The 10,739-nt window shown below is 40.5% G+C and overlaps 1 protein-coding gene across 1 annotated transcript; it reads left to right on the top strand.

Moving 5' to 3' along the window:
* The first annotated feature begins 5,017 nt into the window (after nucleotides 1–5,017).
* On the top strand, nucleotides 5,018–10,159 carry LOC122762296 (N-lysine methyltransferase KMT5A-B-like). The gene is made up of 9 exons (XM_044017494.1): nucleotides 5,018–5,404; nucleotides 6,325–6,440; nucleotides 6,520–6,676; nucleotides 6,842–7,034; nucleotides 7,207–7,296; nucleotides 7,913–8,005; nucleotides 8,618–8,716; nucleotides 9,337–9,435; nucleotides 10,052–10,159. The coding sequence occupies exons 1-9, from the start codon at nucleotides 5,181–5,183 to the stop codon at nucleotides 10,157–10,159; spliced, it is 1,179 nt and encodes a 392-aa protein (XP_043873429.1). The 5' UTR covers nucleotides 5,018–5,180.
* Nucleotides 10,160–10,739: the final 580 nt, after the last annotated feature.

The following is a 10,739-nucleotide window of genomic DNA, read 5'->3' as shown; positions in this document are numbered from 1 at the left end:
TATCACATTATAAAGACAAATGAATTGCACACATTCTCTTTATTCCCAATGATTTCAACTATATGAATGTCTCAGACAATAAAACCAGTCAACGGATGTGATAAGAGATCAAGTGATTGCAGTACATAGCCTACAGTCACTGTGTTGACTGGGCATAAAAGAAAAGAAACAGTTGCTGTGGTTACATGTCTCTATATTTTCTCTTCATCTTCACTTTTATAGTGTAGCAGACGGTTCAGGACAAGCACAGGTGGAAATAATCACATTAATCATGGTTGATCTCCGTTCAGCCGCCTCAGTATCAGGGTTCACGCTGGCTCAGTGGTGCACTGTCCTGGCTTACATAACCTGAACACAGCCGTTGTTAATATGACGAGTAACACCTGTGTCTTTCCTGCTAAAACAAAAGGCTGAACACGTGCTGCCAGACAGAGAAGTTTGGCTGTGAGACTTTATTTATTTAGAAAAAAATGTCACTTGAATTTTGTTTTTTAAATATAAACAGATCGATGTCAGCTCATCTCCATACACCTCTCTCTGTGTTTGTCAGTATTGCAGAGTTCACATCTCGTATTGACGGCAGTCCCGCGCTGCACACAGGAAGTCATACATCGTGTCAGTTCTCAACGACGAAGACAAAGAGGCAAAACTTTAACAACAACCACCTGAAGATAAGCTCTGCAACTTTAAATCACTTGAAGTGTTTCCAGACTGCAGACACACTGTCCATGCTGCTAATTGTGTGTGTCCAGAAATAACCAACACATCTGCAGGCACAGAACACAGATGCAGGGAAAAATGGAGCCGAATCATTTTTGCTCTGCAAACCAGCGTCGCGTCAAAGTGCGTCACACGACTCCTCATCACACCAGAAAACTGGGGTTCAATATATTACAGCTATCCAAGCATGAGTGCACATATAAGGAATGTGTTTTGTTTTTGTTTGTTGTTTTGTTTTTGTTTTTGTTTTTTTCTCTGTGTACGTGCTCAGAGCAAATATGTTGTACTGTGGAGTTCAATAAGAACAATGGACTACTCCATATATATATATATATATATATATATATATATATATATATATATATATATATATATATATATATATATATATATATATGTATACATATATACATACATACATACACACAGTTACAGCTATGTCCTTTATTTGTTTAATAGTTTCTCTTGTTATTTATTGATCTAAATGTGACATAAAACAAAATCTACGACAGCTTGTGCCATTCAGCAGAATGATCAAACCCTCTGTGTCTACAGTCAGCATCTCTCTGTCTCTCCGTCTCCTCCTGGTGCTGCAGTGTAAGATTAGACCAGGATACCTGCTGCTACCAACCCTCATCTCATAGAAAGGAATGGAGTCCAGTTAAGGCTGATGCTGTCCTGGTGTTGAGAAGGACACTGGAAAATAACAGTGTATATTTGGGCTTGTTTTCCAGTCCCCTGCTGAGGAGTCTCAGACTTGTTGCCTGGCTACAGCCTGCCTCACAATATGGCATATTTTTATCACAGTTGCTGTGTATTATTCTGAGCCTTTCCCTCGTTGCTGTGCATTTATATGCTCGGACATTATTTGCTGGAAGACGGCCAGCCACTTCCTGATAACGTGTGACAAACACAGCAACACATTGTCTCATCTTATTTGTCCTGCAGCAGCGTTTTTGTTCCAGATTTTCACTGTTTGCCTCCTGAACGATTACACACCTGCAGCTGTGATAAGCGACATGGCCATTAGTGAGGGCAGTGCTGTCATCAGAGATAATGGTGGCCATTTCCACAGATGCTCACTGTTGGAAGATGATGATGGAACCAAAAGCCCATTATGGCGATCGTGTGTGACTCTGTGAGGACTATGGTGACACATACTCTGATTAATTCAGACATTTATTAATTGGCTGTTTGAGATAATTGATTCCTGGGAATAAATTTCTACTTTTAGTGTCCCAGTGTGAAGCACTAACCTCCATCTTACAGCCTTCAGATAAATCACCAGCCCTTTAATTTGGTGCCATGTTAAATGGATAGTATAGTAACTTTGTGAAGCATGACAACCTAAAGACAACAGTCTCCCGGGGCTCAGCAGTGTAGAGACCGCAGGGCACGGGGGCTGCACTTCAACTGATTACCAAAACCACAGGCAGACGACATGCTCCCTCGCTCCTTCTCTCTTCCATCCCTCACGCTCATCTTGTTTTTCCTCCACCTCGTTTCATCTCGCTCTCAGAGTCGAGACCTGGCTGCACACTGTGGGAAAAGATGCCACTTAGCAGATAACAATGATTTGCCTCACCAGCCTGTGACACAAGCAAAGCAAGTGGGCAGAGAGGAGAAGGAGGAGCATGCCCATCTGCCACAGCTTCGTCATCCCTAATACGCCATGTGTATCACTGGGAGACCAGCAGGGGTTTGTGGGAAGTGAGGAAGCAATTACCAACAGTAAACAGGCTGCTGGCGAGCGTTTATCATTCACTATAGTAGCAATGGAGACGCAATTAGAAATAAACAAAGCTAACCTTTACACCTGGTATTATTATTATTATGTGTGCCTGCCTCATATGCAGAGTTCATGTCTCTTCAGTGAAGTATTCACACTCTTCAGTCGCTTTCTGACATCAATTCTGCTTATAACTTCTATCAAAGTCATAAGTAATATTTGCTGCTTCCTGTGTAGCAGACATACACACTCACTTTCTTTAGAAACTCAACCTTTAACACGTCAGCAGCCAGAGACAGCAGCAGCTGTGTGTGTGTGTGATGCCATTTTTCCACCTCGTCCTCATAATTTCTTAGTTTCTTCACATCACGCTTGATGTGCATGAGAGGGTGCGTCACAATTTGCATATTGGTTCCAAACGGAGTGCAAAGCCCTTGAGAATGGTACATGCTTTCACGTCACTTTCTCCAAAACAACACCAGAAAAAGTTGCTCGATTTGTTGGTCGTTGAAGAGTCGCTTGAGGGGTCGCAACGTTGGCAACACAGCTGCAAAATGTGTTCCACCAATCAGTGTTCATCAGCACACAGCCCCTCAATAGAGTTCCTGGTAATCTGAAAAGGTACTCATTTCAGGTAAAGTTTGGGAAAGTTTTTCTACAGGTAATTGTGGTTGTATTTCAACATCCCTGCTTGTGTGTGACTCGTCTTACTCCTCCCTGTCAGAATGTTGAATATTGAAATACTGTTAAATGAAACCTCACATTCATTCATGCAGCACATGGACAAATCAACTGACAGCCAGCTGAACACGGTCTATTAGTCACGCTCCAATCACAGCCACGCTCACACCAGCTCCCCATCTTCCCTCACGCATTTCTTGCTGCATCAATGCTGTGTCACACTACTGCCCTTGGCCCCGCCTCCACCTTTCTATATCAGAGTCAAATGGCACTTTTCCATTATAGAGGACAGTTTTTTTTTTGCTTTTCCATTAGTGAGAGTAACCTTTTTTCCTTTTTTCAATCTGAGTATATTGGAGTAGTGCTAGAACTGTATCATGGAAACCATTCTCAACAATTGGGATCCCTGTTTGACCTATTATTTAGCTTAGCATTTTTGAAATAAATGGTTTACTAAATAAGGAGAGTGTTTCTGACTCACTAACGTAAAAATCAAACCTCAGTCAGCTGTTTTTTAAGGAGCCTTATCAAAATAGAAACCAGGCGTCTGGTTTCACTTTGTCGGTTTCCTCTACAGAGAAGCATTCTCTCTTACTACCTGGAAAATCCACCATTACGAGAACAAGTGCACCTGGTCTTGAAAAGGAAGGGGAGATGACCCTCTGGTTGATTTATTGCATGTTGAACCTTCACAACACAGCCGTGATTAACTAAGAGACAAACCATGTGAACCACACATCTGGTTTCACAACGTTTCTTCCCTCACCATTGAGCAAAGAAAATTGGATTAGAACACACCGTCGCTTTAGACCTAGAGTGGAAATTGTTAAAATAGTGTCCAATCTGAATTTCCACTTGTGAATGTGATTTGGGGACAATGTCTCTGTGACCTCTCAGCTGTTTGTGGAATGTGCTCTAGAAATAGTTTTGACTTGTTTCAATGTTAACAGTGAACACAGCACAGAAATTCATCAACATACAAGGGGTCAGTATTAGGCAGACCATGGTCCGGGCCCGGACCCAGATTCTGTCCTGTCCGGACAAGGGGTCGGAACCGATATGTCATTGAGTTTTTAATCTGTTTTACTCTCCCCACTGTTTCGTGACAGTGTTTCTATCGTTTATCTTCTGTGACATTGTTCGTGAAGTTCTACCATCGTCTCTTCTCTTTCTTCCAAGTGTGGTCATTACTGCTGCTTTCCCAAAGGATTTTGTCTAGTTTTATTTGATTTGTTCTAGTTTGTCTCATTGACGAAAGGCTCAGTAGATTTCGTCATAGTTTTTGTCATATCAAATTTAGTTTTATTTACTCGACGTCTCATTTTGGTCGTTTTATTATTATCATTATGTCCCTGATGAACAACTGTTACATGGTTACTACTTGGTATCCCTGTTTACAGATATGTGCAGTGTAAATGATATGCACATGTTAATATGGCCAGACCAGAATATAAATGTATCTATGCTAAGAAATGCTTGAGGTTCATTTATAAGAAAACGTGTGATGAAATATTCACTGCTACAAGCACATGTGAAAGAGTGCAGCACAATGTACTCAAAAGATGTCAGAAATGATTTTATCCAAAAATGTACAAAGGTTAAAGTCACTGAGATGCAAACCACCATCTCCCACTTCAAGAATTAGCAGCTAAAAGAAAATCAAATGCTATTTGGTGACCTTATGAGCCTTAGCATAGGAAACCAGTGAAAGTATAAACAGACCTGAATGGAACCTAATCTGGGCTCTAATCTTTTCTCAGTAACCTTTCAAAGGAGCCTGACACCACTTTCTAAAATCTCTCTTTTCCCCCTTTGACACTGCCCTGGGGGGAGGGTTGGACGGATAGAAGGCTGAGGTGGAAGAGAGAGAGTGTGTGTGTGCGTGTGTGTGTGTAGGTGTGTGTGTGTGTGTGTGCACTTACATATCTTACTTCATGGGGTCCCACCGCATGGAGCACACCCACCGCGGGGGGCCCACAACCGGTATGGGGCCCTAAATGGTGGGCCCCACACCGGTTTTCATTCAAAATGAGCTTTGCAGCCCCCCCTGATGCCCCTCTTGCTTTTTTTTCACTTGGCCCACAAGGTCACAAAAACTGGAAATGTGTGTGTAAGTGTGTGTAAACTTTTTGCTCACTACCGCCCCCCGGAGCTTGTAAGGTGGAAGGTACGGACACACACACACCGGAAGTTTGTTTACACACTTCAGGAAGTGGGTAGGGTTTTAACAAGAAGAAGAGGAAGATCAAGCTCAAGATTGACAGCATGCAACAGGTAGGTGTGAATTTGTTGGATTTATATCGTTTATATCTTCGTTATGTTAATTAATTTATTACAGTAACTGTTAGCTGCTAGTGTAAACTAGTTGTGTTTAGCTGCTGGTGTTTGCTATATAATACGCGCGCTAACATTAGCAGCTCGCGATTTTTTTTTACAGTTTATTACAATAACTGTTTGCTGCTACCGTTAGCTACTCGCGGTTAGCTGCTAACTTAGCAATATAATGGGCGAGCTAACATTAGCGCTAACGTTAGCGATCGCTAGCTGCTAACATTAGCAGCTAGCGATCTTTTTAAGACAATTATATAAGACAAATTATATAAGGCACAAAGTCTAATAGTCTAGAAATGTATAAATATAAATGAAATGATACATTTTTGTCTACTTTTATAAAAAATACCCATCTTTACATGCTACTATAATGAAATTAAACTGTATATCAACTCCCTAAAATTGAAAATGAAATCCAAAAGTGCTAGAGCTTTATAAATTAACTCTTTAACTAATTAAGTGACCTCTTTTTTATCTTTGCTTAAATAAGATAATTATTTTCATTATTAATTAAAATTAAACATGGGAAAAGTGACCTGAAATGACATCTGTTGAAGTTTTTTGATAAATGAAATTAACTTGACATTCATTAGGGGCAAATAATGATGTTATTGATCTACTTTAAGCAAAGCTATTTCATTTTGACACACAAACAAACACACAATCTCACACACCTATAGCCTGATAAAGAGAGAAGAGGACAACATGCCATAAACCTAGAGGAAACTCTACTGTTTGTTTTCAAAAATTGTTTTATGTATATCAGCAGTTAGCAATCTAGGCAACTCATGACAATATAAACTGAACTCATTGAACAAATCTCTTATATCGTATGTGTAGTAATAATTAAAATATTTTCACAGAGCCATTATGTCCAAAAGGAGGAGAAGGATAAAGCCTGTAGATGATGCAAAGACATATATTCTGTCTTGCACTGACAAGTCTGGATTTATGTCAAGACTCATAGACAGTTTCAAAGGTAAGTGGTAGAAGGTTCCTTGAAAGAACTTGTGCATTTCAAAAGCAAATGAATCGTTTTCTTTGTTATATTCTTCTAGGAAGAGGAGTGTTTGCTACGCAGCCCATTGAACCAGGGGACTTTGTTTTGGAGTACAGGGGTAAACTCCTCACACAGGAAGAATGCCAGTCACTAACGTACTCAGAGATTGACTCCACATTTCTCTTTGATTTTGAGTGGCAGAACCGTCACTTGTGGTGAGCATGTAAAGAGATGTTTTTTATAGATTAGAGAAATTCTAAGTTAACCCTGAAATAAACTTTTAATAGTTAATGATTGAACTAAAGCACAAGTACTAAAAATATGTCTTCCAACAAAACTGATAATTATAACCCTGTTATAATTTTTCTTATACTTTTCAGCCTTGATGCATCTAAAGAAGATGGATCTCTTGGAAGATTAGTCAATGACAACCACAAAAATCCAAATTGTGTCATGAGAAAAATCATAGTAAACAACAAGCCGCACTTGTGCCTTTTTGCCCTGAAGAAAATAGAGATAGGATCTGAAATTGACTACAGCTATGGTGATGCAAAATGGCCTTGGCGCAGTATGGTGAGTTGGTTAGATTAAGCATGAATATTTTGTGCCATCTTGTAAAAGCAAATTTTGTCCAATATTTATCATGTTTCCCATATGAGTTTATCTATGGGAATGCATGTGATCTTTGATCTGTGTGATATGATTTAACATCAGTTTGTTTGATTCTTGTTTAATTGAAATCCAGGTGAAGACTCCTGCAGCAGCAGAGACAGAGACCAGCCCTCTACCTCAGATGTTCCACATGGAATCAAAGCCAGATGAGACTAACGTACAGGTAAAATGACATCGTAGACGCATCCATCACCAATATCTGTGGTGACTTGTATGAAGCTGTTCTTCTTTCAAAATGGGTCAATGTTCACATTGTCAGGATTACTTTTTGGGTGGTGTGATAATGGCCAGTAAATGTCACACACACACGCATGTTTCCAGTCATGTCCTTATGGGGCCTTTTATGTCACAAACACACTTGTTCTCTCGTCTCTCCTCAATGAGACCAGGTAACATACTGTAACACACCACTCGTATGTTTCTAGTCTCTCCCATGTGGGGCCCTTCCGTGTGGTTCTCACTCAAACTGTTCTTATGGCACTGTCCAGAACCTGACATAATCTCAAATTTGATTTTAACATTTGTAATTGCACACTGTCTGAGCTGTTATGAGTTTGAAAGCAAAATTTACAATGTGACCCACTGTAAATCCTTATCATAGGTTATGAGAGGTGCCTACTACCTTTAGAAAGACTATGTTGTGCTCTCAGTGTGAAGGTCTGTGCTGTTTCAGAAACTGTTTAACCATTAGGTAACCTTATTAGCCTGTAAATGTCTCCACATACAGTTGTGATTTCTGTCAGTTCTAATTGTCTTCTTGTCTGCTATCTAAATTTCAGGTGAAAGACCCTCAGACTCCTGCAGAGACAGAGACCAGCCCTCTACCTCAGATGTTCCACATGGAATCAAAGCCAGATGAGACTAACGCACAGGTAAAATGACATTGTAGACGCATCCATCACCAATATCTGTGGTGACTTGTATGAAGCTGTTCTTCTTTCAAAATGGGTCAATGTTCACATTGTCAGGATTACTTTTTGGGTGGTGTGATAATGGCCAGTTAATGTCACACACACACGCATGTTTCCAGTCATGTCCTTATGGGGCCTTTTATGTCACAAACACACTTGTTCTCTCGTCTCTCCTCAATGAGACCAGGTAACATACTGTAACACACCACTCGTATGTATCTAGTCTCTCCCATGTGGGGCCCTTCCGTGTGGTTCTCACTCAAACTGTTCCTATGGCACTGTCCAGAACCTGACATAATCTCAAGTTTGATTTTAACATTTGTAATTGCACACTGAGCTGTTATGAGTTTGAAAGCAAAATTTACAATGTGACCCACTGTAAATCCTTATCATAGGTTATGAGAGGTGCCTACTACCTTTAGAAAGACTATGTTGTGCTCTCAGTGTGAAGGTCTGTGCTGTTTCAGAAACTGTTTAACCATTAGGTAACGTTATTAGCCTGTAAATGTCTCCACATACAGTTGTGATTTCTGTCAGTTCTAATTGTCTTCTTGTCTGCTATCTAAATTTCAGGTGAAAGACCCTCAGACTCCTGCAGCAGCAGAGACAGAGACCAGCCCTCTACCTCAGATGTTCCACATGGAATCAAAGCCAGATGAGACTAACGCACAGGTAAAATGACATTGTAGACGCATCCATCACCAATATCTGTGGTGACTTGTATGAAGCTGTTCTACTTTAAAAATGGACCAATGTTCACATTGTCAGGATTACTTTTTGGGTGGTGTGATAATGGCCAGTAAATGTCACACACACACACACGCATGTTTCCAGTCATGTCCTTATGGGGTCTTTTATGTCACAAACACACTTGTTCTCTCGTCTCTCCTCAATGAGACCAGGTAACATACTGTAACACACCACTCGTATGTATCTAGTCTCTCCCATGTGGGGCCCTTCCGTGTGGTTCTCACTCAAACTGTTCCTATGGCACTGTCCAGAACCTGACATAATCTCAAGTTTGATTTTAACATTTGTAATTGCACACTGTCTGAGCTGTTATGAGTTTGAAAGCAAAATTTACAATGTGACCCACTGTAAATCCTTATCATAGGTTATGAGAGGTGCCTACTACCTTTAGAAAGACTATGTTGTGCTCTCAGTGTGAAGGTCTGTGCTGTTTCAGAAACTGTTTAACCATTAGGTAACCTTATTAGCCTGTAAATGTCTCCACATACAGTTGTGATTTCTGTCAGTTCTAATTGTCTTCTTGTCTGCTATCTAAATTTCAGGTGAAAGACCCTCAGACTCCTGCAGCAGCAGAGACAGAGACCAGCCCTCTACCTCAGATGTTCCACATGGAATCAAAGCCAGATGAGACTAACGCACAGGTAAAATGACATTGTAGACGCATCCATCACCAATATCTGTGGTGACTTGTATGAAGCTGTTCTTCTTTCAAAATGGGTCAATGTTCACATTGTCAGGATTACTTTTTGGGTGGTGTGATAATGGCCAGTAAATGTCACACACACACGCATGTTTCCAGTCATGTCCTTATGGGGTCTTTTATGTCACAAACACACTTGTTCTCTCGTCTCTCCTCAATGAGACCAGGTAACATACTGTAACACACCACTCGTATGTTTCTAGTCTCTCCCATGTGGGGCCCTTCCGTGTGGTTCTCACTCAAACTGTTCCTATGGCACTGTCCAGAACCTGACATAATCTCAAGTTTGATTTTAACATTTGTAATTGCACACTGTCTGAGCTGTTATGAGTTTGAAAGCAAAATTTACAATGTGACCCACTGTAAATCCTTATCATAGGTAATGAGAGGTGCCTACTACCTTTAGAAAGACTATGTTGTGCTCTCAGTGTGAAGGTCTGTGCTGTTTCAGAAACTGTTTAACCATTAGGTAACCTTATTAGCCTGTAAATGTCTCCACATACAGTTGTGATTTCTGTCAGTTCTAATTGTCTTCTTGTCTGCTATCTAAATTTCAGGTGAAAGACCCTCAGACTCCTGCAGCAGCAGAGACAGAGACCAGCCCTCTACCTCAGATGTTCCACATGGAATCAAAGCCAGATGAGACTAACGTACAGGTAAAATGACATCGTAGACGCATCCATCACCAATATCTGTGGTGACTTGTATGAAGCTGTTCTTCTTTCAAAATGGGTCAATGTTCACATTGTCAGGATTACTTTTTGGGTGGTGTGATAATGGCCAGTAAATGTCACACACACACGCATGTTTCCAGTCATGTCCTTATGGGGCCTTTTATGTCACAAACACACTTGTTCTCTCGTCTCTCCTCAATGAGACCAGGTAACATACTGTAACACACCACTCGTATGTTTCTAGTCTCTCCCATGTGGGGCCCTTCCGTGTGGTTCTCACTCAAATTGTTCTTATGGCACTGTCCAGAACCTGACATAATCTCAAGTTTGATTTTAACATTTGTAATTGCACACTGTCTGAGCTGTTATGAGTTTGAAAGCAAAATTTACAATGTGACCCACTGTAAATCCTTATCATAGATTATGAGAGGTGCCTACTACTTTTAGAAAGACTATGTTGTGCTCTCAGTGTGAAGTTCTGTGCTGTTTCAGAAACTGTTTAACCATTAGGTAACCTTATTAGCCTGTAAATGTCTCCACATACAGTTGTGATTTCTGTCAGTTCTAATTG

The sequence above is a fragment of the Solea senegalensis genome, unplaced genomic scaffold, assembly GCF_019176455.1.
Source record: "Solea senegalensis isolate Sse05_10M unplaced genomic scaffold, IFAPA_SoseM_1 scf7180000015481, whole genome shotgun sequence".
Classification (NCBI taxonomy): Eukaryota; Metazoa; Chordata; class Actinopteri; order Pleuronectiformes; family Soleidae; genus Solea; species Solea senegalensis.
The sequence above is the reverse complement of the archived record's forward strand: the minus strand, read 5'-3'. Positions and strand labels throughout refer to the sequence as shown.

Excerpts from the sequence above, each read along its gene's own strand:
- LOC122762296 (XM_044017494.1), top strand. The coding sequence starts at position 5,181 with ATGCCCCTCTTGCTTTTTTTTCACTTGGCCCACAAGGTCACAAAAACT. Across the intron at positions 6,677-6,841 it reads TGGCAGAACCGTCACTTGTG|CCTTGATGCATCTAAAGAAG; the intron begins GTGAGCATGTAA and ends TATACTTTTCAG. Across the intron at positions 7,035-7,206 it reads AATGGCCTTGGCGCAGTATG|GTGAAGACTCCTGCAGCAGC; the intron begins GTGAGTTGGTTA and ends ATTGAAATCCAG.